Raw genomic sequence first — 26,515 nt, forward strand, 5'->3', positions numbered from 1 at the left:
CTCTCCTTGCTGTATTTATCCAATTACTAAGAAGTTCTGAGCCTAAGGGAGTGGTAACTGCAAATCTCAGACCCCAGGACCCAGTCACAAACAGTGGCTAACAGGGATCGTTGCAGAACCAGCTTTGAATATGTTTGCTATGGTATTCCGCCATTTAAGCCTTGTTGCTCCTTTTTAACAGTTAGTTGTTCGTAGTTTGCTATTGGTTTAAAGTGGGGAGAAATGTTTTCATGCCACCCAGCAGTCCAAACCAAACAATTCTCCTTGCAAATTTCCCATGGGCATCTAATTAGCCTTTGCGAGAACAGGATGCCAGACTGATCCAGAATGACTCTTTATGTTCTTGTAAGGCAAACACTTTTCTTCTTTTTCTTTACATATGCAATTTCTAAATGGAACAGGGTTTTATTTGAACTGTACTCTATTGTGAAGAAAGCTATGAAACTGTATGGCTGTGACAATCATGGGTCTCCTGTGCTCTTCACTGGGATATATTGCTACTGCCATGCAGCAATTTGGAAAAATTCATGACCCTTATTTGCAGCTTTAAAGAAAAGGCTGCTCAGGTATCGTGATTTACAGTCCTGCACCTGAAAGCAGGGAAATGTCTGCATAGCAAGCTTTCTGCTTCCAATTCATGCGTGTTCCCTGGAAGAGAGTGTCTGGGGCACTCGGGGACACTCTGGCGTTCCTACTTTTGTGAAGAAGCTCAGTGGTGGATCTAGTTAGTCCAGCATTCTCCTTTAGCATTGCCAGTGTTTTTTGGCTGGGTTTTCATACTTCTAACAGCTGCTCAATAATATTCAGGCACATCTTTTCCTGCCGTGCAGATACAGCGATTGAGGGAGAGTAGAGGGGCTTCATTGTGCTGCATTTCTGCAGCTGAAAAAGTCACAGAAACTCTGCTTGTGGGGTGCGTGTGGACTTCCATAAATAACAATTTATGGAAGCAGCCAATTCAGTAAAGTCCTATACAGCAGTACCTTGGTTCTCAAACGCTGAAAACCCGGAAGTAAGTGTTCTGGTTTTTGAACATTTTTTGGAAGTCGAACATCCGATGCGGCTGTTGACTATTGTTTCTGGGGCATCTGCACCAATCAGAAGCTGTGCCTTGGTTTTCAAACATTTTAGATGTCAAATGGATTAAGTTTGGCTCTTTTGTTTTTGCTATTTATTTTGCATTTTTGTTTTTGAGGCTTTTTTGGGTTGTTGGGTTTTTTTGTGTGACTGTGTGGAACCCAGTTCAGCTACTGATTGATTGATTGATTGATTGTGTGACTGCGGAAATGGATGAAAGCCCCCCATCCAAACAATGACTGTCATCAGTGCAGGTAAGATTATTGCTTTCACTTTATCCGATTATTGCTTTCACTTTATCCGTTCCAAAAGTCAGTTCCAAAACCAAAGTGTTCCAAAACCAAGGCACGCTTTCCCATAGAAAGTAATGCAAAATGGATTGATCTGTTCCAGACATTTAAAAACAACCCCTAAAACAGCATTTTAACATGATCCATAAACTGAAAGCAATAAAGAATTTGCTGCAGTCACACAGTCAATCAATCAGTATCTGAACTGGGTTCCACACAGTCACAAAAACAAAAAAGAGCCACAAAAACGCAAAATATATAGCAAAAGCAGACAGACCTCAGCGTAACACTTGAAACAGAAGTGTGGCACTCAAAATGGAAGCGTAACACTCAAAATGGAAGTGTGGCACTCAAAACAGAGTATGTTTGGCTTCCGAAAAAAGTTTGCAAACCGGAACACTTACGTCCAGGTTTTCAGTGTTCGAGTTCCAAGTCGTTGAGTACCAAGGCGTTTGAGATAAGGTACCACTGTATCTATTGTATGTCTGAAAAGCAGAAGGTTTGGGCTTGGATATGCTGAGGCCATGAGCCAAGGGAAAAAGAAGGGCAGGGGTTCTAATGCTTTTGTGCTTCATTTTTCACACTGAGTGAGGCCTGGCAGCTATGTACAAGCAGATGTCAACGAAACTGTTGTAGTGGATTGGAGTAAAGGGCTCTTGGCAGGGGTTTTGGCAATTGCACAAGAGCTTTCACAGCGTGTGTTGTTGGAGCATCCCGCATACTTGCTGCACTTCATTATGCAGGAATGTATGAATACTAGGGGGCATATGCCAAAACAAGAGGTTGTAATCATGCTGGAGCCAGGGTCTGCACCCAGTTTACTGTCAGCAGTTTATCACTGGAGAATTCACAGCAAAGTTAAATACGAGTCAAATTCTCCTCTCTTGTGGGAGACATTTCTAATACTTGTGTTAACCGGTATTTGTCAACCAAAGCAGCATTAACTATTATGACAAGCATGCAGTAGATTAGGGTTGTAAACACATTATACAGTCCATTGCTGTTGTGTGATTAACTCAGGACAGCCCTCTATATATCTTAAGCTGGAATCCATTGTTTCAATTCATTATGAGTATATTTATTTTTGATATATCTCCGAAAACTGCTTTGAAGTCCATATCATTATATTGCTTTCATAGTTTTTGACCTAGCGATATATCACAAATCATGATGTGTGTTAGGGCAGTTAGGGCTTAGCGAAAAATAATCCAAAACCAGCAGATTGTGATACTGGTTTCATAATTTTTGACCTGGCAATATATCACAAATCATGATGTGTGTGTATGCTATGCAAAAATCACGATGCAGGAAAAACCGTGAAGCCAGCCCAATGCCTTTGCATGTCTCCATCCTTATTTCACACATTGTGGTATATCAGTATGTTGCAATACTTAGCTGGTGGTATATCACGATGCAGAAAACCAGATATTTCCCAGTTCTAGTTATGAGCAAGAACTACTTAATAAACTAAAATCAGGGGTGCTCGTTCAAGTAAGCAAAGTTTGAGATGAGTCCATATCATCTCCTCCTCTTCCTCTTCCTCTTCCTCTTCCTCTTCCTCTTCCTCTTCCTCTTCCTCCCATCTGAATGTGTTGCCCCAGCCACTCTGGGTGGCTTCCAACAAATACTTACTATTAATTTGTTGTTATTGTTTGAGATTGTTATTGTTGACAGTTCCTTTCAAATAAACACAGTCCTGTGATGCATCCACTAATTTCTTCAATTAAATCAATAACTTTTGCCCCAGTCATTCTATATAGAACAGGGACAGGGCATCCCATGGTTCTCCAGCTATTGCTGAAGCACAGCTCCTGGCATCTCTCACTATTGACCATGCTGGTTGAGCCTGGTGGGAGTTGCAGTCCAACAACATCCAGAGAGCCACATCCCTATAATAGGCAAGTATGTCCAAGCAGCATGATATAAGTCAGTATGAGCAAATTGTCATCTCCAATAGCCACTCCGCATTGAAGTGTATGCATGTTATGCTGTTAAGTACCACTGAAACAATACTTGTACAAGTTTTCCTACAGATTCAGCTAAGGCTGAATATTTTTCTAAATTCTAGTCATTACCTGGCATACTGCACCACATATCTCTTCCCCCACTTTCAATGAAGGAGTAGAGCTTGCCAGTCAGGCCTTTTATATATCCTGCTCTGATTAATAGATCAAATGTTGTTATTTTGCACAGAAGTGTCTTTTTGAATAAGAGCATATGGGATGTTTCTTGTTTGGAGGCACCAAAAATTAGTCTTCTAACAACCAATTTTAACGACCACTTTCTGAAAAGAAATGGTAATGGCTATTCTACATGAGATTTTCAGTGGAGTAGAACCCACATGATACAATTAGTCCATTTGTTTTATGTTAATTCGGGGGTAATTCTTTGTGGAATGAGAGCCAGTTAATGTTCTTTTGACCTAGAGCTTGATATAAGTAGAAAGGGCTGCAAGGTACCCTGATCTGGGTTCATTTTACCTAAATCTGCTAAACTTCTCCATCTTGGCATATTTTCATGCCCTCGTTTGCCAAGCCGACTTAATTCCCTGAGTGATATCCAACTACGTTCATACTCAGAGTAGACATATTGAAATAAGTGGAATTAACTTATGAAATAATTGATTTCAGTGGGTCTGCTCGGAATACAGCTAATATACAATATCACCCCATTCAGTCTAACCACCAAGCCATTACTCGATTTCAGCTTGTTAATTCCCCCTCCTCATCCTTTCCTTTTATCTTCCAGATGAGTAACAAAAGGTCCAACAGCTTTCGCCAAGCCATCTTGCAGGGGAACCGGAGGCTGTGCAGCAAGGCCCTGCTGGAGGAGACGGGACTGAGCCTTTCCCAGCGGCTGATCCGCCACGTTGCGTATGAGACTCTGCCGCGTGAGATCGATCGGAAGTGGTATTACGACAGCTACACCTGCTGCCCCCCACCTTGGTTCATGATTGCCATCACCATTGTAGAGGCAAGTATCTGCCAAGCTAGCAAAGAGATTCCGGGGAAGTGTGTTTGCCTGTTCCAGGTGGGGGTCACATCCTTGCTAACTAGGTCCGTGAGTAACCTGAAGGTTGCTCCTGGGTGCTAACTGTGCCAGGAGGGCCTTTTATCTTCTAAGGTTGCTGGGGGCTCTTCCTTGATGGCAAAGATCATGCCCTAGAAATCTCACATGTAAGAGGAGATTTCCAGCTTCAGCTGGTGCAAAGCCCTGCTTGTAGGGGTGGGCAGCACATCAATGGTAGGACGTTAGAGAAGGTGTCCAGGTCCCACTCAGCAGAATGAGTAGGAGGGTCCAACGACACAGCACAGCTGGCTTACCACATGTTAAAGCCCTATACGGCCTAGGACCCTCGTACCTACGGGACCGCCTCTCCTGGTATGCCCCACAGAGGAACCTACAGTCTGCAAATAAAAACATCCTGAAGGTCCCAGGCCTCAGAGGTTAGGCTGGCCTCAACTAGAGCCAGGGCTTTCTCGGCTGCGGCTCCAATCTGGTGGAACACTCTGTCACAAGAGACCAGGGCCCTGCGGGACTTGACATCTTTCCGCAAGGCCTGCAAGACAGAGTTGTTCCACCAGGCCTTTGGTGAGGGCCCAGCCTGACTCCCTCCTCTGGCAACCTGCACAGAACTTTGCTTAACGGTTGCCATTAATTTGATTTTAATTAATTGTTATAATGAAATGTTTTAGAATGTTAAATTATTTGATTGATTGATTATTTGATTGTTGTTAGCCGCCCTGAGCCCGGCTTTGGCTGGGGAGGGCGGGATATAAATAAAATTTATTATTTATTATTATTATTATTATGGAGTAGCACCCCTTACCAACCAAAGGGGACCTCCATAAATCCAAAAGGTCCAAAGTCTAAAATAGTCTAACTGCACCACTGGATAGTAGGCAACTTATTCAACGGATTGTTGCTCATCTGCACTGGCTGCCTCTGTGCTTCCCAACCCCATACAAAGAGCAGTTTTAAGACCTTTAAGACCCTACCTATAAGGATTCGAGCATGTGCAGGAGTGCTTCCTGCAATATGAACCTTCAAGATCTTCCGGTGGGGCCTTGCTCTCAGTACCTTAAGTTTCTAAGAGGGGAGTTCTAGTAGTGCTTAGCAGTGTAGCCCAGAAGAAGCTCGCTGCGTGGAGCAGAGGCGCTGTGCTACCTTCCTGGCCGGTGAGTCACTGCTGCTTACTGGGGAGGGAGGGAAGGGGCAAGATGGCAGGGTGGCTGATGTAGCGCCAGCGCACTGGCAAGAGCACCAGATTGGCTTGGCCTGTGCATATGCGCCATGGCGACCTCCCCACTGCCTCGTCCTTCTCCCTCCCAGTGACCCATCTGCCAGGAAGCTATAATACCAGCTCTTCTCCACCCAGCAAGCTGCGTTTGTTATGGAGCAGCCTCCCTATGAAGACCCACCAGATTTCTGGTGCTTTTGAAATGTGGTGCTTTTGAAACTAGACATTAACCAGGGCGTGGAGCAGGTAATAGTATCTGGTACAGTGGTACCTCGGGTTAAGTACTTAATTCGTTCCAGAGGTCCGTTCTTAACCTGAAACTGTTCTTAACCTGAAGCACCACTTTAACTAATGGGGCCTCCTGCTGCTGCCGTGCCGCCGGAGCACAATTTCTGTTCTCATCCTGAAGCAAAGTTCTTAACCCGAGGTACTATTTCTGGGTTAGCAGAGGCTGTAACCTGAAGCGTATGTAACCTGAGGTACCACTGTATAACGCAAGGCATGAGTTTCTGCAGTTAATAATGTGAGGTGAGATGGGAAAGTGTGCAGCATGATGAAATGTGCAGCTATGTCCCAATTTGTGTCATACCATATGTCTCCAAGTAGAAGAGAGGGAGAAGAGAAGCAATTCTGCGTTTCTGACTGAGTATATTTTAGAGTTGTTTTAATCATTCCACATTGAACAATTTAAAACAATGGGAGGTGCTGTAGAAAGGCTGTCAATACATTTTAATAAATGGACAGGTGTTCTGGGTTTCAGGAACAAACCCTATTCCCAATCTTGAGTCTTGAGATACAAGTGTCAGACTGGGCGCCACTAAAAAAAATGTCTTTGAGCCTCTTGCCATGTATGGCATGTACGAATGTGGTCATAGAAAGTAGAAGAGAGTTTTTTTTAAAAAAATGCCTGTGTATCTTCTAGCTATCATTATTTTAAGAACCAATTTAAACAATAATCAGACTAAAGTCCCCCATATGGAAATGCACCAAGCAGAATTTAGTCTGAATCCTGCTGAAAGCGTTGGGATGGAATTTACCATCCATAAGATGACCCCATATATAAGATGCCCCCCTATTTTGGGGGATTCAGATTGTCGCCAGTCCACCCTCATCACTACCCGTGTATAAGACGGCCCCTAATTTTTGACATTATTTTTTAGTGGGGAAACCTAGCCTTATACACAGAAAAATACGGTAGTTGCAACTAACCAGTCCCATTGATGTCTGCATGTCCACCAGCCACACACCCTCCCACAGCCACATGTGTGACACCAGTGTGAAAGGGGGCTTTAGCTCATGCCAGTGTATGGACACAGGGCTGCTCCACAGAAGCAGGAAGTCTGGCTAACCTGAGGTCCTGCTCCTGTGAAGGAGGAGCGGTGTGCACATGTCTGTGTGCACACATTGGCCCCCTTCCACACTGACACAAAACGCGGAGCTATTGGGGGCATGGTTATTGAGTGGGTCACCATCAAAGCTTAAACGGGTAGCAGCATAATCCCACATCCCTGCCCCCCCCCCACATGTACAGCAAACATGTGAGGGAGAAGATCTGGACAGACCTTTAGCCACAACTGCACTTGCTGGAATTAAGCCTGTATGTCTCCTTGCGCATATTTTCTCGGCCAGATGCTTGAATGAATTACACTTAACTGTGCGATCTCCCTGCTTTCCTAGGTTGCCTTCTTTCTTTACAATGGAGTGGTACTAGATAGGTTTGTGCTGCAAGTCACCCATCCCTTATATTTGAAGAACTCATTGTTATATCATCCTCAGCTCCGTGCCCAGGCCTGGAGGTACCTCACCTACATATTCATGCATGCAGGGTGAGTTCTAGGGGAAAATGGGGGCTGAATTTCTTGGGATGGGGGGTGGGGTTCCCTTATCTCATGGGAAAGACAGGGGGGACACAGAGCTGCCATCAGTGGCATAGTGTGGGTTGCCAACGCCCGGGGCTGTACAGAGGGTGAGAGGGAGGGAAACAGACGGAGTACGCATGCACATTCAACTGCCTAACGGCGTCCACGTCACCCAGGAGATCCCAGCCGCAGAGATAAGAAAATAAGAGTAGTTCTGTTGTCTGGAAAGACCACTTCCTGGTTTGCATGGAGAAGCCATTTTCAACAAAGCCCAGCAATGGACGTATTGAGGCAGCACTTAATAGGTGTTGAAGGTTGGAACCCTCTAACAATTTCGTGCCTGGGGCAACTGCCCCTGTGACACACACACAAACTAAGCCACTGCCTGGCATTCTTGGGCAGCTGCTGGGGGGCCCTGCTGATGTTTACCCTGCCCCCCCATAAAAACAAATCCAGCCTGGCACTCCAAGCAGTGGCAGGCAGCTGGGTCTAGCTGCCGTTTTAGTTTCAGACAATGGCCCCCTTCAGCTTATTGTCATGAAATAGTCATCTCCAACCACCTTGGCACTGCTTGGAGTACTGCGGCTTCCACTCCTGCCAGACAAGCCCGCTACAACACATCAACAGAGGAGAGGGCACCACCGGAGGGCCCCTTAAACCTGAATCATGCCCTAGGTCTTCTGCTCTGAAACTAAAACGCTGGGAGAATCCTGTTGCTCTTAGGTAAAGGGACCCCCACCATTAGGTCCAGTCGTGACCGACTCTGGGGTTGCAGCGCTCATCTCGCTTTATTGGCCAAGGGAGCCGGCGTACAGCTTCTGGGTCATGTGGCCAGCATGACTAAGCCGCTTCTGGCGAAACCAGAGCAGCACATGGAAACGCCATTTACCTTCCCACTGGAGCGGTACCTATTTATCTGCTTGCACTTTGACGTGCTTTCGAACTGCTAGGCTGGCAGGAGCAGGGACCGAGCAACGGGAGCTCACCCCATCGCGGGGATTCGAACCACCAACCTTCTGATCAGCAAGTCCTAGGCTCTGTGGTTTAACCCACAGTGCCACCCGCGTCCCTTCCTGTTGCTCTTAGGTGTCCATAAAAATGTATTACACACAATCCCCATTTTTAAAAATGATTTGCGATCTTTGGATAAAGCCATGTTCTGTAAGAGCTGGTTTATATTGCCTGCTGGTCATAGGACATCAGGGGCAGAAGCTGAAGGAGGAAATATGGGTATATCATTCTTGACTTCATAGCGCTAAGTATCCTTGCCTGACAGATCTGCAGGATTTTTGCATAATTTGCTTGCTTTCTGATAGGAGCATTCTTCAAGTTGGAAATAGCTGCTTGAGGTGGTGGTGAGAGATTTTCATTGGGACAGTACCAGCAGGCAGGATTAAACACTCTCTCCCTGCCCACTACAGGCCTGGTCACGCTCTTCAACCCACCCCGTAATGCCACTTTTATATTTTGAAACCCGTGCATTTTAATTGCAATATGAGCCAAAAAGGACTGCCTTTGTCCATAGAGATTTGCAAAACAGATTGAAACCTTAAAAAGATATAAGTGCTTAAACTATGTTTAAGTATGCCTCCCTTTCCCACAAAATGCTAACCTCTTCCTTGACAAGTATCTTGTTGCTGTTAGGCTGTCGTGTTGCTTGGAAAAATGTGCTGAACCTTTTAATTATCACGTTTCTTTCACAACTTTGGCTGGTTTCCAAGGGAAACTCTTGGGAAGATACACTATCTAATGCCTCACATCTGTAAATATTAAGAGACTTCGCCAGTACAGCCTTATTACTTTTTTTTTTTTTGCAGTGGATTCTAAATCTTTTGGAAGTGTAAGCTATCAAAACCGTGTGCACACACATTCCCCACTTGAGAAACAACCCCTGCTTTATTTATTTTTTAATGATGGAATACTCACTACAGTTAGGTAGCTAAACCATCATTTATAGCCAGCCTACCCTCATTAGATTATTTTCACATTCAGAGAATAAAATAAATCTCTGGAAGAGTAGTAATAACCTCTTTCTTTCTTCTTTTAATGGTGAGGCCATTATTCCTCTCTCCCCACCCCAAAAAGGCAGGCTAATATAAAGGTGGTGGAGTCTATTGTTGTCATACTTCCTGCTGTGACTTTAAAATGTTAATTTGAAACTCTTAATTTACTGTGCTCATCTGCTTTTTTTATGGGCGTTTGTGACAGCCAGAAGGTAGCTGAGGAGAAGGCAGTTGTTAAGGGTGACTGAGAGCTCCCCAAAATGTGCTGTTTGTGTCTTGATCCCGATGGAGAAAAGCTTTCTAAGAAACCAAAGCTGTAAATTTTAGCCTTCCGCTTTAAAGCTAAGCGGACGTTAATTATCTGTGGGGCCCACCCATTTGTATTGCTGCCATAACTAATGACTTGCATTGATTCGAGGGCCCATTTGTTTGGTTGCGGAGAAGGTGAAGCCTTGATAAATCAATTATATTGTCATCTAAAGAATGACACATTCAGAGCATGGGAAAGCTAATTATGTTTTATGGGTGCTTATTGACCATGGGGCTCGGATGCTCCTGACTGCAGTAGGAGTTGGGCTGAATGGAATGCTTCTTGAGACTTTTTTTAAAAGAACAGGCATGCATCAAACACACTGAGGAACAGACCCTCTAAGGGTCTTCTAATCGAAATAAATCATTGCCCCGCAAGAGGCATTAAATTCTTTCTTAGAAAACATTGGGCATCTTCCCATGACTTTTCTTAGGTACTACCCTGCATCTCATTCTACTTCCTTCTGTATAAGGGATTCTTAAAATCTTTTTTCCAAATGGTATTTTACCCATTAGTAAAGGTAAAGGGACCCCTGACCATTAGGTCCAGCCGTGACCGACTCTGGGATTGCGGCGCTCATCTCACTTTATTGGCCGAGGGAGCCGGCGTACAGCTGGCATGTGGCCAGCATGACTAAGCCGCTTCTGGCGAGCCAGAGCAGCGCACAGAAACGCCGTTTACCTTCCCTCCGGAGCGGTACCTATTTATCTACTTGCACTTTTACGTGCTTTCGAACTGCTAGGTCGGCAGGAGCAGGGACCGAGCAATGGGAGCTCACCCCGTCACGGGGATTCGAACCGCCGACCTTCTGATGGGCAAGTCCTAGGCTCTGTGGTTTAACCCACAGTGCCACCCACGTCCCTAATTATACCCATTAAAAACAAACAAACCCAATTCTAAATGATCCTGAGTACAAAGGCACTTTTATGTTTGCTAACATGACAATCTGTGCCCCCCCCCCCGGCTATAATAGGTGGGAGAAGGCAGTAAATCAAGGCTGGTTAAGTTTTGTAGCTACTTAACTACTTGGAACTGTGAGGGCCATTTTCTAGCTATCTTAAGAGGTGGTGGCTTGCCTAAGGCTGTCCAACCAGTTAGTGGATGAGCTGAGATTTATACCAGAGTCTTCCAGCCTATAAGCAATATCCTTAATTGTTCTGCTTGCAAATATACTTTGCTAATTAACATAGCTTAAAGACAGGGTTATTAAACCCGAATCGTGACATTCCCCCCACCCACCCACTTAGGGAAATAATCTATTTTAACCTAGATAAAAATAAACTTTAAAAAAAACCCACCCAAAACCCTGGCACTAAGATGGTGACTTATTTATTTATACAAAGTCTCTGTACTTGTCTGTTGGTACCAAAGGGAATCATACAGAATTGTAAAGTTGGAATGGACCCTCCAAGGTCATCTAATCCAACCCCCCTGTAATGCAGGAATTTTATTTATTTTATTTTTTAATGCTATTTCCATTTCCCCCAGGATAGAGCACCTTGGACTCAATGTTGTCCTTCAACTTCTAGTTGGAGTCCCCCTTGAAATGGTACATGGTGCTGCAAGGATCGGGTTTGTCTACATTGCTGGAGTTGTAGCAGGTATGTTGTATGGGTGAATAAACCTGATATTGGCTGATACTGAAATTGTGGTTCATCTCCATGGTTGAGGTTCCTGTGAGAGAAGGTGCTCAACATTTGCCTTGGTCAGCGGAGTGGTATGGGTGGGCAAATTTATAATTGCTATTATCATCATCCTAGCTAGCTAAATTTCTGGGATTCTTTATCTTTCGGCACCATAATGTTGTCCTTATCAACACTATATAAATTTTTCAGTCAGGGCTTTTTTTCAGCAGCAGCTCACCATAACTCAGTTCTGGCACCTCTCAGGTGGGCGCCATTGCTGTTATTAGAGAACAAGGGATGCGTTCACCGTGAGCACTTCTTTTTCTAGAAAAATATCACTGGTTGCAGTAATTTTAAAAATATGACACTGCATGGAAGTAAAATCAAACCAAGTCTAGAGTTTGTCAAGGTGTGATCATAGTTCCTCCTTTGAAGGCTGAATGTTTCAGACCACTCCGGCCCCTGTTTGGGATGGACGAATCTGTCAAATTTGGTTTCTCTCAGTTTCTTATTTTTCTAGTATTTAGTTCAGTTCTCCACATTTCTGCATCAGTTTGTCATTTTTTTTAAGCTACATAAAAAAATCTAACAGTTTAGTTTGCTTTCCTTCTAATGCGCAATTTGTCTAATATTTACATTTTGCAAGCATTCCTCCATAATATAATACACTGTTATGTTCTTTTCACCTATGTATGTCTTTTTGTACACGTCGTTTGCCTACATCACAAGATTCATAGAAGTTCAAATTACAAAGGATAGCTGTGAATTGTTTTGCTGATTGTTTCAGGGAGTGCAAATTGCGTTGGTCCACTTTAAAATGTGGACCTGATCAAATTTTTCTCCCAACCTCCAGGCGCATGGGCTCCGCTTCAGTGTGCCTACAAATCTCTCTGCAGTAGGATCCCCTGTCTTGTCAAGGTTCCTGTTTGCTAATTGATGTGATGATTCTAAGCTTGTTAAATGAGCGCACATAGAAACCTCCTTCAGACGTTTGCACTAATAATGTGAAAGTTGGGAGGGGAGCCCGTCGGCTCCCAGGATTATGGGGGTCTGTGCCCCTACCCCAGTTCTAACTGTTGTATGTTCAAATGAAGACACGTGAACAGGACTTCTCTTGGTAACTGAGAAAGTTATTGTAGTTTTTCCTAGTGCCGTGTTTGCGCTTTGAGGCCCCCAAGCCCTCCCCTTGTAAATAACTGACACGTAATTTTAGTTTAAGTTACTGGGCAAAATTTTAGGCCACAGCTTTATTGATTACAGCAAAGTGAGCGGTATTGGCTTAGGCATTGGCAACAGACTATAACTGACCCCTGCCTCGCTGGCTGGTAGTCTGAAAGGGTAAACACCAAACAAGGGAGCAATATTGATGAAGATCAACCGAAGCTCACCCCGGGGTTTCTGTGGTCCTGGCATGGCCCTAGCCCCTCAAGCGACTTCAGGCGAGATCCAGGACCCCCAGATTCCTTTACCGGAACAACCTGTTTCTGGAGGGGCAGGTGATGGCCGCGCCTCCCCTCCCACACATTTCAGTAAGCCAATGCCTAACCGCCTAACCTTACAAAGTTGTGACGATTGCTAAGGGGGTAGGTGAAAACCAAGTGGCTACAGCCAATCTGCCAAATGGAAAAATCCCTACCCAGCCCCTGTTCCAAAACAGGTGACCCAATCCAAAGCAAGGCCAAAGCAGCAGCACCTAAAATTAGGGAGGGGGGAGGGTGTTCGGCAGTGCAAAGCAAGTGCCCCCAATTACGTCGCGCTGCCGCTTTTATAGGCCCCGGAATCACGCCGTCCATCCCAATTGGCCCAAGCAGCCTGGCGCGATCCCAGGACCCGACTGTTAAGTCTTGGGCCATGCCCAGCCACAGCTTACCCTGTGGGGTGCCTTAGGGGCCCGCATGCAACCAGGACCCTCATTAAGGAGGATCCCATTTCTCAGTTGAGCTGTACAGTGAGTGCAGGATCAGGCACTACTATAATTAAGCATTAGTTATGAGGGGGAGAAATCAGTTATAAGGTCACAGATGCAGTTTTGGGGCTTACTACCCTTTTTTCACGTGAAGAGATTTCCTGAGGCATAAAGTACCCAGGAGTTATTTTTTAATCTATATATCCGATTTGGCTTTACCTTTGTTTACCGCAGTGTCAGTAATTGTCAGCTGAAGGATTTTGGTTCGGGCCCAACATGGCAACTTTCCAATGACCAGTGAATCTATGGGATGATAGATCTTCATGGACTGATTGATTTTTACATTTGTACTGCATTTGTTATTCACGTCTTGCGCCTCTGCAGTTTGGAGGTGAAGGAAGCTGGCTTGATGATAGATCAAATCTAATTATAACAAGAGGAGAGAGCAGGAGGCAACTGCAGGGAGGATGTCATGGGACTGGGACAGTGATTGGCAGGTTTAGCTATTTGTCCCTCTCCCTTGCCCCGGTCCTTACCTATATAGCAAGTCTTGCTGCAATGAACAAATAAAGGTACAATAGAAGTGTGCCTTACTGAACAATTTTTTTTAAAAAAGAGTTATGTGCTATGAGGCAGTACATGGAGGTGGGAAGCATAAATATCATAATTGGATTAGAAAGCTAGGAATAGGGAGGGGGGCTCCATAAGCATATTAGAGTGAAGGTCCTTTTCAGTGCATCTGGAGTATCTGGTCCTATGACTGACATAGCCAGTGGTATGAGTCCACACAGAATTAACATGAGTAAACCATGGGATGCAACAGCAAGAAAAGCTAGTGCTATTCTAGGCTGCATTCACAGAAGTATAGTGTCCAGATCAAGGGAAGTAATAGTACCGCTCCATTCTGCCTTGGTCAGACCACACCTGGAGTACTGTGTCCAATTCTGGGCACCACAATATAAGAAAGACGTTGACAAGCTGGAACGTGTGCAGAGGAGGGAAACCAAGATTATCAAGGGTCTGGAAACTAAGCCTTATGAGCAGCAATTGAAGGAGCTGGGGTATGTTTAGCCTGGAAAAGAGGAGACTGAGAGGAGATGCAATAGCCATCTTCAGATATCTCGAGGGCTGTCACGTGGAAGAGGGAACAAGCTTGCTTTCTCCTGCTCTGGAGGGTAGGACTCAAACCAATGGCTTCAAGTTGCAAGAAAGGAAATTCCAACTAAACATATGGCAAAAAATTTTTTTGACAGTAAGAGCTGTTTGACAGTGGAACCTTGGGAGGTTGTGGACTTGCCTTCTCTCCTTCAATACGTGTGCTCACGTGTGTACCATTCCAACTCTTCCCCATCCCTGTCCATCCTCAGTGTCTTTGGTCATCCAAAATGTGGGGAACCTCCAGATATTACTAGACTACAACGCACACCATCCCTGGCCATTGGCCTTGCTTGCAGGGACTGATGGGAGTTGTAATTAAATTTCAGGCAGGCCTGATTTAGCGTATGAAGTTCTTGGCAAAATAACCTGTCTTTGCTCTTTTTTTGCTTTTGTTACTTTGAGAATATCACATCTGTGCTCTCTGTCTCTGACTCTCTTGTTTTCCAGCTCTGTGTGTTTGATTCTTACCCCCCCTCCTCTTTCATCCATCCACCGTACATATTTTGCCTCTCCTCAGCTGATTTTGTGTGGTCGTCACCCCTCCCCCCACCTTAACTGTGTCAGACTATTGGGGGGGGAAAATGCTAAGAATTTTAAAAAAGCTGGGTGAAGGTGTGCTGCCTTCTCATTAAAAGGATGGAGCCGGTCTAAAAAGAAGTTGCCAGGAAAAATCACAGGCAGAAAAATATATCTTAGCTTGCAACCAATTATTTCACAGCATGCAGGTGAAAATATTTTCTTTAACAATTTCAAACCGTTCGCAGTGGAGAGAAAGGAGTGGGTGCCGTCAGCAGTAGTGCGGACACAAATACAGCGCAGTTGTAAAGATACAGGAGAGGGGAACCAAAAGTATTTATGCAAAATTCTTAACCGGATGGTTAAGATGGACACATGAGATATGCCTCTTCATTTAAAACAACAACAACAACAACCGCACAGTTAAAAATGGGTGCTCCAACAGTGAAGACAGGCAAAAGGAAGAGAATTAAGATTGGGGAAACGTGGCTGGAGGAAGAGATTGAAGAGGGAAAACGGCAGGCGAGGAATGGTTCTTTGTCTAGTCGTACCTTGGATCTCAAATGCCTTGGCTGCCAAACAAATCGGCTCCAGAACGATGGAAACCCAGAAGTGCGTGTTCCGGTTTTCGAATGTTCTTTTGGAAGCCGAATGTCTGATGGGGCTTCCGTGGCTTCTGATTGGCTGCAGGAGCTTCCTGTCGCCAATCAGAATTTGGTTTTCAAATGCTTTGGAAGTTGAACGGACTTCCGGAACAGATTCCGTTCGACTTCCAAGGTACGACTGTACTGTAGGGCATTCCATAAATAGGACACCACCACTGAAAGGTCCCTCTCATAAGCAGCTACCTCATTTTGTGGTGATTGGGGGGGAGGGTAGAGAAGAGGCCTCTGAAGATTATTTTAGGGCCTGGCCAAGTATATATGGAAGGGGATGATCCTTCAGGTGGCCTGTCCTCAAGCCACTGGAGGATGCATTTGAGAGTGGAGGAAGGATGGCTGAGGAGGAGTGTCTCTTTTTTCTCTCTGTGTGTGCAGAGAAAAGCAGCTTGAGGGGGGAATTTGGTACAGAAAGAAATAGAACCCTCCACACCTAAATGCAAGCTCCAGTGACCTTTTTGTTTGTTTTTAAAAATGGTGAAGGGGAATTTGTAGCTTGGCCTTCAGCAGCTATAGCATCAGCTGCCTGTTAGCTTGTCTTTCTAGCATGCGGCCAGCCCATTTGTCCACATCATCTGCTCTTTGCTTCTGATCTAACTTGTCAGGTGTGCAGACTTTGGGAAACAAGTACAATCTCCATTTGCGTGAGAATGCTGGAAGGTCTCGAAACAGTGATTGCATTTCCAAAACGCGACTCCAATTCAAATAACGAATTCAGGGGACCTATCTATCACACTGCCCATTATTAGTAGAAAAGTTCCTAAATCACAAAAGTTCCCAATAGGTTTTTATGTGTGGTCCTGCACGAGTTCATTTGGTTTTGTTCCCTAGCCTTGCAAATTACAGGTAGCTTCCCTGTACAGTGGTGCCTCAGGTTAAGTACTCAGTTCGATCCAGAGGTCCGTACTTAACCTGAAACTGTTCTTAACCTGAAGCACCACTTTAGCTAATGGGGCTGCCGCTGCACATTTTCTCTTCTCATCCTGGAGCAAAGTTCTTAACCTGAAGCGCTATTTCTGGCTTAGTGGAGTGTGTAACCTGAAGCGTATGTAACCTGAAGCATATGTAACCCGAGGTACCACTGTAGTTGTAAAGCGGATATGGTGTTCAGCAAAACGGAGCCTGGGTCAAGGCTCTACTGATTGGAAGACACCAGCACAATGGTGTGTGTTTTAACCTCGCATCCCACCTCTAAAACTGATGTAGATATAGGGCTGCATAGAGGCCTCGGAAGAGAGAGAGTTCACAGGTGCAAAACCTCATTCAGCTGGGACTTCAGCTGCTAATGTCTCATCCCCCTAGGATGCCAATATGCATGGGGACCATATGACCAATTTCCTCTCCAAGTGTCTTTTAGCTGCAAGAGGAAGTGGGTCGGGCTGTGTGTGTGTGTGTGTGTGTGTGTGTGTGTGTGTGACCACCTTGTACTTTTCCTCCATCAGCAAAATGATTTAGGCTTGGAAAGCAGGAGTGGCCCAATTCTCTCCCCACGCCCAAAATTAGATTGATTTGACTCTGCCTGTCGTTGACTGTGGCTTCACATACTACAGTGGTACCTTGGGTTACATACGCTTCAGGTTACATACACTTCAGGTTACAGACTCCACTAACCCAGAAATAGTACCTCGGATACAGTGGTGTAGCGTTGGGGGTGCAGGGGGGGGCGGCCGCACCGGGCGCAACATCTGGGGGTTAGGGGGCACAAATCCACGGGTTAGGGGGTGCAAATTACTTGCCTTGCCCCGGATGCTGACAACCCACGCTACGCCACTGCTCGGATAAAGAACTTTGCTTCAGGATAAGAACCGAAATCGTGCAATGGCAGCGCGGCAGCAGCAGGAGGCCCCATTAGCTAAAGTGGTGCTTCAGGTTAAGAACAGTTTCAGGTTAAGAACGGACCTCCAGAACTAATTAACAACAATCTGTAGGTGCCCTTTCCATGTGCGAAAAAGAGGGAGGAGGTCAGCTCTTTTGCTTAGCAAGGTTTGTGATAATCTGTAAATGCCCCTTTTTCTGAGAATTTCATGTGCAAAAAAAAAAAGAGGAAGAAGATTGACTCTTGCTTAGCAAGGTTTTTGCAATAAAAATTCCCCCCCTCCCCTTTTCTCTCTCTCTAAGGTTCCTTGGCAGTGTCTATTGCTGATATGACTGCACCTGTCGTGGGCTCATCTGGAGGCGTGTACGCCCTGATATCTGCTCACCTAGCCAACATAGTAATGGTAAGTACTAGACTAAGACTAGTAGTGATACAATTTGAGTTAGAGACCAGGAATGGCATGACTTCATTGGACTTCATTGCTGCTTGGAATCCAAGCTGCTCCAGTATTAGGAACAGCCAACTGCTGCGGTTGTTACTGTCTCTTCATTAAGCTTTTAAGAACATAAGAAGAGCCAGTGGACAATGGCCCACCAATCTGACGTCCTGTTCTCACGGTGGCCAACCGGATGCCTGTGGGAAGCCCCAAAGAAAGGGTCTTTTGCTAGTCGTCATCAGCTTATTGGCTACACCAGATTGCCTTCGCAAAGTATAGGCAACAAAGACAAAAACCACACATCCTTGTCTGAGTGTATGACCACAGCACAGAGCTATGAGCTACAGATAAGGAATTAAGGAGGGAAGCTTCTGTGTTTAGGCTGACTTCCAGAAATGCTCCAGCTTTGGACCGTGTTCCATTTATGATGAAAATGCAGAATGTTTGTGGAATGCTCTCCCCAGGAAGGTTCGCCTGGTGCCTTCATTATATGTATATTTTTAGGTGCCAGGCAAAAACGTTCCTCTTTAACCAGGTCTTTGGCTGATTAATATTCTACGTCCTTTTAAATGTGTTTGGGGTGGGCTATTGTTTTGTTGTTTCTGTTCTAACTTTTTATTTGTGCTTTTTTCTTGTATTTTTATCTTGTGAACCACCCTGAAATCTTTTGATAAAGGGTGGCAGATAAATCTAATAAATAAAATTAATTAATTAGTCAGTAGGAACAGATTAGCGGACCAAACTATGTAGCTCTGGTATGCCCATAAGTCTGTTTCAAATTGTTTGTGCGAATTACTTTTGTCACCTTTCTATTTCACACAAGTTTTTCCCGCACTTTTAGAGTGGCACATATGGTATTCATGTACAGCATCCCATCAAAAGCTTATACCATAATAGATGTGTTAGTTTATGATGCCACAAGTCTGTGTTGTTCATGCTTGGCTGTAGAATCTTCTCACATTACCCAGTTCTGGCATTTGAAACAAAGCGTTCTCACTTAATGCTGATGAGGGGAAATCTTCCATAATGAAAACGATCTTTTGCATTTGTTGCTGCATCCCATTAATGTCAGTGCTCATCTTTTTGTTATGCTTTTTTGTTTGCTTGTGGGAGAAAAGGTTCGTTGGAATCTTTTTGCTTCCCTGAGTGCCTCTGGGTAGCTGCAAGAAATAAAAACGTCCTTGGCTGCAGAATGAAATGTTCCTGCAAATAAATAAACGAAGAGCAAGCAATAAGGCATTTCACCCGATGGGAAGTAATAAAGGGGTGAAATAAACTAAATAAAGATGCATGAAAATAAAGAGTGGAGGAGAAAACGCAATATTTAATAGCAGCACCCTGAGCCTTTTGACTATGTTACTAATCTCTGCGGAGAACTGCGTAAAAGAAAATTAGTTTAGAAGAAAAGAAGCAAAGGTTTTTGGGTTTTTTGGTTCAGTGGCTGGAGTAATTTATAGACAAAACCCATGAGCACTGTAAGACACAGATGGGAGCATTCTCCAGCAATTTCCCTCACTGCCTGAATCATTAGCCTAGAGGCATATCTGCATGGTGGTCTTTGAGACTTGTCAGATTCATATCCAGGGCACAAATCACACTTCACCACAGTCCATAGATGCTGGCACTCCTCTGTTCTGTACTACAGATGAAGGTGCTGGTGGGACTGTCGAGAGCCGTGTGGTTTTCTTAAATATGCATGATGTCAGTCCCACATTGCATCATGCCTGCTTCTTAGAGGTACCCTTCTCCATGGAGGCACATTCAAAACCTGATCTCCATGGTTCCAAAAATAAAATCATCCTTGTCAATATTTTGTTAGTTTACAATATGAAGAAACTTAACAGAATATTCTCAGCCTATCCATACCAATCCCAGTTTTTACAACATCTGGAATTCATTCTTGATCATCATAATCTATTATTTGCACCCCTTCCATCTGATTGGGTTGCCCCAGCCACTGTGGGCGGCTTCTAATGTATATAAAAACATAATAAATTACCAAACCTTAAAAAGCTTCCCTATACAGGGCTGCCTTCAGGTGTCTTCTAAAGGTTATATACCATATTTTTCGCTCCATTGGACGCACCGGACCATAGGAGGGGGAGAACAGGGGGGGGGTTTCTTGTTCTCCCCCTCTAAAACAAGGTGCGTTCAAGGTACATTCACCAGAGCTTGTGGGGCTGGTGGTGGTGGGAAGCGCTGCTTTTCCCCACCGCCAGCCTCAAAGATCCCTGAAGCCTTTGGAGCGCAGCGCCCCGCTGCCCTATAGAGGTTTGCGCGCAGCCGTCCCCAAGCTAGAGCAGCGAGACGGAGCGCTCCGCAGTGCTCTGTTTTCCTGTTCTGGCTTTGAGCTTAGCGGCGCAGCCTGCATTCACTCTATAGGACGCACACACATTTCCCCTTAATTTTTGGAGGGGGAAATGTGCGTCCTATAGAACGAAAAATACGGTAGTTACCGTATTTTCCCTCTATAAGACGCACTTTCCCCCTCCTAAAAAGTAAGGGGAAATGTGTGTGTGTCTTATGGAGCAAAGGCAGGCAGGAGGTTCTGCTCAGCGCTCCCTTTAAAGAGCCGTGCACAGTGTGCACACTCTCTTTAAAGGGAGCACGGCTCTTGGGGGAGCCTTCATCCCCTGCCCGGGAGAGACTGTGCATGGCTATCCCATAAGCCAGGACAGCCAGCGGGATCGCTGCACTGTGATCCCGCTAGCTGTCCTGGCTTCTGGGATTCAGAATATTTTTTTTTCTTGTTTTCCTCTTCCAAAAACTAGGCCCGTCTTATGGTCTTGTGCATCTAATAGAGCGAAAAATACGGTACTTATCTCCTTGACATCTGATGGGAGGGTGTTCCACAGGGTGGGCGCCACTGCCGAGAAGGCCCTCTGCCTGGTTCCCTGCAACCTCACTTCTCACAGGGAGGGAACTACCAGAAGGCCCTCGGAGCTGGACCTCAGTGTCCAGGCTGAACAATGTGGGGGTGTTCTTGCTGTGTTCTTCCACAGCAAAATATTAACAAATATTTTTACTTCATTATTATTGCTGTCAATAATTATAATTTTATTAATCACCTTCTACACAAACACTTCAAGCTGATTGATGTACATGACACAGGAAGAGCAGACGAGGACTTCCTCACAGATTCATGGTGGCCTTTGGAGAGATCTCCTTGATTAGAGTTTATTTTTGTATGTTATTTGCATGGTGTGGTGATGTATTTCCCTTTCTTTGTGACACCTTGAATGTTATTATGGGTGAATAATGGAAAGATAGTCAACGAGTTTGCAACAGTTCTTGTTGCAAAATGTAATGAAAACTTTTTTTAAAAAGCTCACAAAAAACAAATATAGTAAAAACAAAGCAATGCAATACAAAATAGACGCCCATGGCACAGACCCATTTATACAACTGGGAAAGCCTGTTGGAACAAAAATATATTCAACTGTTTCCAGAAACTGCAGAGTGAACCTGTCATCTCTCAACAGAAATGCTATTCCACAGAATGGGCCAACCACCCTGAAAGCCCTTCACATAGTTACTGTAGAGCAGGCTTCTGAGATATTTAGAACTTGCAGGATAAAGACTCCCACAGACCGTAGTGGCCTACTGGGTATATAGGGGTTAAGTCAGTCTCCAAGCTACCTTTTACGTATATCACCAGAAATTCTGGCCATTCTCAGTTTAATAAAACATGTTTTGCTTGGTTCTATAACTATAATGTCCCAGATCTTGCTAATTCACCGACATTTGGCATTTCAAAGTCTTTCCAGAGCCAAATTAAGTTCAATATATTTGCAGTGATATGCTTTGAATAAAATCCCGATCTTTCATTTTTGCAAGATCTTAAAAAACTAAAGGAAAGCCCTGTAAGCAAAAACCTGCTATAATACAACTAACATGCATGACCTCTACCAGGTATGTTTGTATTTGAGGGCAGACCCACTAGATGTGAATGTAAGTTCCCTTCCTGTGACATCCTTTCCAGCAAATACTTATTCCTGATCTCATAATCTTTCTTAATCTCTGCGGGATATAAAACTATCTAGAAATAACCTTATACTAAGACTACTCCATTGTCACTCTAACAGAGAAGGTATAAGCCAGCCCTCCAGATGTACTGCAAAATATTTTCAATCAACCTTAGACCTGAATTCTTTTGCTGTCTTTGCCAACTGTATTTCCAGTTCTGGTGTGGTTTGTTACAAATTTTGTAGACCATAAAAGCATTGCCCCAAACTAGCTTTATGAAAATCCTTTTCCTCAAAGACAGTTGTCCTAAGTTTGCGAATATGTATTTTTTTCCTGAGTGATCAGATGCAGAGATGTTTTTGTAAAATCCAGCTGTTGTTTTCAATTGCAAATGTATTTGGAAATGGGGCAAGCGAAACTTACGGTTGGAAAAAATAGAAACAGAGACTAAAACTGGCAGATTCATCCATCCTAAAATGAACCCAAACATATAATATTTGAACTCCCTGATAGTCAATTACCATGGCTAACTGAGCCTCTTGGGCTTGCTGATCAGAAGGTCAGCAGTTTGAATCCCCACGACGGGGTGAGCTCCTGTTGCTCTGTCCCAGCTCCTGCCAACCTAGCAGTTCGAAAGCATGCCAGTGCAAGTAGATAAATAGGTACTGCTCTGGCGGGAACGTAAATGGCATTTCCGTGCACAGCTCTGGTTTCGTTGCTCCATTGCGCCAGAAGTGGCTTAGTCATGCTGGCCACATGACCCAGAAAAACTGTCTGTGGACAAACGCCGGCTCCCTCAGCCTGTAAAGTGAGATGAGCGCCGTAACCCCAGAGTCATCTGTGACTGAACTGTCAGGGGGTCCTTTACCTTTACCTTTTTAAGGATCAACTCAGCTGCTAACCAAGACTTCGGCTGTGAATTGTAGACATATACAAAGCTCTGTGACACATTTGGAGTCTATGTTTGTGCTGCTCATCTACACATTTTTTTAGGGACCTGTTAGGAAGTGTCCAGAGGTCGACAAAAGCTGGAAGGGCTCACAAAAAAGCATCTCTTGCCATTTGCTTATCTGTCTTATCTTCACATTCCGTGGGGACTATTAGCACGAAACACCTGGCACTGAACAACTAATTGCACCCCAACTGTGTTCATCCACCCCCGTAGAAGGAGGGAGATTAAAACTGTCCTCTCAGGGGGAAGAAGGAGAGGAAGTGAGGAGATTTGGATAAAGTTATAAAACTGTCAGGGCTTGTGCAATAAAAAAAGGAAATTGAAGAACTCATCAGATCTATGTCCATGAGTGTGTGTGCATCTTGTCAGACCCCACCCCCAGAGTGCACATAAAATTTATTGATTTTTCGTCTCTGGGTTCTTAAGCTCAGATTTATTGATCTGTAATATTTTGCTTGCTTAGCCCTCGCATCTCACCCAGAGCTTTGTTCATAAAAGAAAAATGAGTCTGCCAAAGGCCCAGCCAGAGACTTTAAAGTTTTGTGAAGTGCCTTATGAAAAATTCCTGGGGTGATGACTTGTCACATCTGTACTACTAGATTGTTGGGGGGGGGTTGTTTTGTTTTTTGTTCTGTAGCCAAACCTGTTTCAGTGTACTCTGTGTGCTCAGACATTAGATGCTCTGACTCACGACTTTGTTTTTTTACTAGAACCCTGAGATCCATCACTGAGTGCCTGGTGCAAAATACATAAGATTAAAGGAATGTTGAGTGTCAGAATCGATCAGTCCTTAGGCATATAGTTAGTATTAAAGAACAGGGTACCTCTAAGCGCATTCTGAGCCTAGAAATTTGTGTACAGTACCAGAACTAACCTCATAGTCCTTTTATACAACAGTCTGCTCCTTGTTAGCTTTCTTCATTTCAATACTCCCATTCAGATGGGGAAAGTTATGTTGTTGTTGCCACGGCTGATCGTTTGAGAGACAGAAACCCTTGCCAATGTTCTATAAGGCTCCAACAGATCTATAAGTAGATCCTGAGCTATCTTCTACCGACCCCAGTTGTATGCCACCCTCAGCTCCTTGGAGGAAGGACAGGATAAATAAAAAAGCCAACTTGTTTCATGACATTGGTGATCTCCCCAGAAGCTGATGGCATGAGCTCCCAGGCCTGGACTTTCCAGCATACAGTGGTGCCTCGCAAGACGAAAAGAATCCGTTCTGTGATTCTCTTCGTCTAGCGGTTTTTTTGTCTTGCGAAGCAAGCCCATTGACGGATTAGCGCTATTAGCGGCTTTTAGCGGCTTATCGGATCAGCTGATAAGCGGCTTAGCGGCTTAGAAAAAGGGGGGGGGGGAGGAAAACAAACCAGCAGGAACTCGCAAGACATTGTCGTCTTGCGAAGCAAGCCCATAGGAGATTTATTTTGCGAAGCACCTCCAAAACGGAAAACTCTTTCGTCTAGCGAGTTTTCCGTCTTGCGAGGCATTCGTCTTGCAGGGCACCACTGTACATATATCAAAACAATGAATGTGAGAGGTTGACATGTGCTTCTCGATTCAGGTAGATAGCCGTGTTGGTCTGACGCAGTCGAAATAAATAATAATAATAATAAATTGTCCAGTAGCACCTTAGAGACCAACTAAGTTTGTTCTAGGTATAAGCTTTCGTGTGCATGCACGCTTCTTCAGATAGTGTGCAGGCACACGAAAGCTTATACCCAGAACAAGCTTAGTTGGTCTCTAAGGTGCTACTGGACAGTTTTTTTATTTTTTTTATTTATTTTGACATTTGTTTGTTTTGAAGGATTCTCAAAAATGCAAGCAATAATGTCCAGGAATCTGCAATTCACATACTGAATTCTGCAATAAGAATTGCAGAAGATCCATGCCTTTGGTGGTGACACCTAGCAAATTCTTCCCCATTCTGTTGGTATCTTCTGGCATTTCTGTGTCTGTTAATAGACTGAGTATAACTGATTCTTACAGAGGGCCTTTCAGAAATGCAGCTTGGGTAGTTCTGATGCCTGTTCTATTGAAAAGAGTTATACTCATTTTGCTGGAAGGAGTGTATGGCAATCTCAAGCTGTAGTCCAGGCTTACGGTTTGCAGCTGTCTTTTAAATCAGTACAATGGGGAGTGGGCAATGAAGTTGATTGTAGCAGCAGCAGTTCAATTAGTGAAGGGCTGGAGAAGATGAAGGGAGCCAGGGAAAAAGGATGGAGGGTTCCAGTGGTAAGTGGAAAGATGTTACCTGACAGTCAGGTTCACCCATAGATAAACAGCAAGTCTACCTGCTGGGAAACAATGGAGCAACCTAGACTATAAGCTTCTCAGAGGCCAGGTCTACCCAGGCCTCAATACAGCTCAGTCACCAGATCTACTAAAAGTGATAGACCTGTTTTCTGATGCTAGTTATATATGTTTGTTTATTTCTTTGGAGAATTTGCTTTGCTAACACCTCACCCTGGAAAAATCCCTATGGCTTGTTCAACTTTCCTGATCCTTATTGAGAATCAGCACTCAGGAAGCTTGCCTTTGGATCAGCCAATATTTTGTGGCATTGCCTAGTGTCAAGGACAAACTGATGGTAGCACTGATTTCTGTCAGAGAAAAGAAAGCTGGGCGCTTCAAGTCTCAGCTCCTGATCTTTAAATATATTGAGGTGACTAACTCTGGATTTGTCTGCTTTCTGTTATGTTGGTCAGCACTGCAACGTATGTTCTGCTGGCCTATGTTTCATAGATACACATAATATAAAGTGGTAGAAGAGATAGATATTTAAGACTGCAATCTTATACAACTTTGCCTCATTGAAATTAGTTAGGCTTACTTCCGAATAGCGCAGGGTTGAGAATTTCTCTCTTTCTGATACCATTTCCAGCATGTATTTCCTTGATGCTGCATAATAACTAAATGAGAAATTCTCCTCTGCGTCGGAGCAAGTTATGAGCTGGAATGTTCATTTCTCTTTCTTCCCTTACAGTTTGCAATTTCCCTAAATAATGGGCAATAATGATCTCGCAGTTCTAGCTTTTCCTGGATACATTCTCACAAGGTCACAGATATAATTAGTGGCAATTTTCGCAATCACTGGAGCTGGCTGTAGGGGCAGGGGATGGATCAGAAGTAGTACAACTGATCTGTAATAATTGTTCACTTGTCACAGCTGGATTCAGATTTCACTGCGCTATAGAATATGTGTGCAAGATTCATCTAAATAAGGGGACAGAGGATCAGGCACTGTGTTATGTATGATTTCGCGATATGTTATTTAATACCCAGAGGAGCCTACCGTGTTTTGGCAGGTAGAATTTTTTTGCTGATCTGACCAGCAGAAAATGCTATCAATGTACAAGCCTGGCGAATAAACATTTCTGTTGCTACCCCAGTCATAATCCATGCTGAAGATTGTCAGCATGATTGCATACTCTGGAAAGGCTATGCTGCAAAGCACCTTTAGCTATTGCCTCGGCATGCAAATATTGAACATGTGATGAAGTGAGTGCTTTCTTACCTAAATACCTATTCAGCAAAGTGCCTTAACTACACCTGTAAGGTCATTATCCATTCTAACCCATCATCTCTGTACTTAAATATTAGTCTTTCCTTCGGTCTCTCTTCCTTGAGAACTGAGCTTGTCCTCTAAATTTTGCAGGTTGCATTACTTTGCAGCAGGGCTCTCTTATTGATCCTCTGATA

The 26,515-nt window shown here is 44.2% G+C and overlaps 1 protein-coding gene across 12 annotated transcripts in view; it reads left to right on the plus strand.

The window, feature by feature from the left end:
* Positions 1 to 26,515, plus strand: part of RHBDL3 (rhomboid like 3) — a 142,286-nt gene that overhangs the window by 110,983 nt on the left and 4,788 nt on the right. For 9 of the 12 annotated variants that reach the window (XM_082212657.1, XM_082212656.1, XM_082212661.1 and 6 more), the window contains 4 exons: positions 4,116 to 4,340; positions 7,285 to 7,433; positions 11,268 to 11,380; positions 17,762 to 17,862. In XM_082212657.1, the coding sequence (XP_082068783.1) occupies positions 4,116 to 4,340; positions 7,285 to 7,433; positions 11,268 to 11,380; positions 17,762 to 17,862 (588 nt within the window). The remainder of the gene's footprint in view (positions 1 to 4,115; positions 4,341 to 7,284; positions 7,434 to 11,267; positions 11,381 to 17,761; positions 17,863 to 26,515) is intronic. The other 3 variants (XM_082212659.1, XM_082212660.1, XM_082212662.1) reach the window with 3 other exon arrangements.

This window comes from Podarcis vaucheri (genome assembly GCF_965113315.1).
Source record: "Podarcis vaucheri genome assembly, chromosome: 2".
In the NCBI taxonomy this organism is placed as follows: Eukaryota; Metazoa; Chordata; class Lepidosauria; order Squamata; family Lacertidae; genus Podarcis; species Podarcis vaucheri.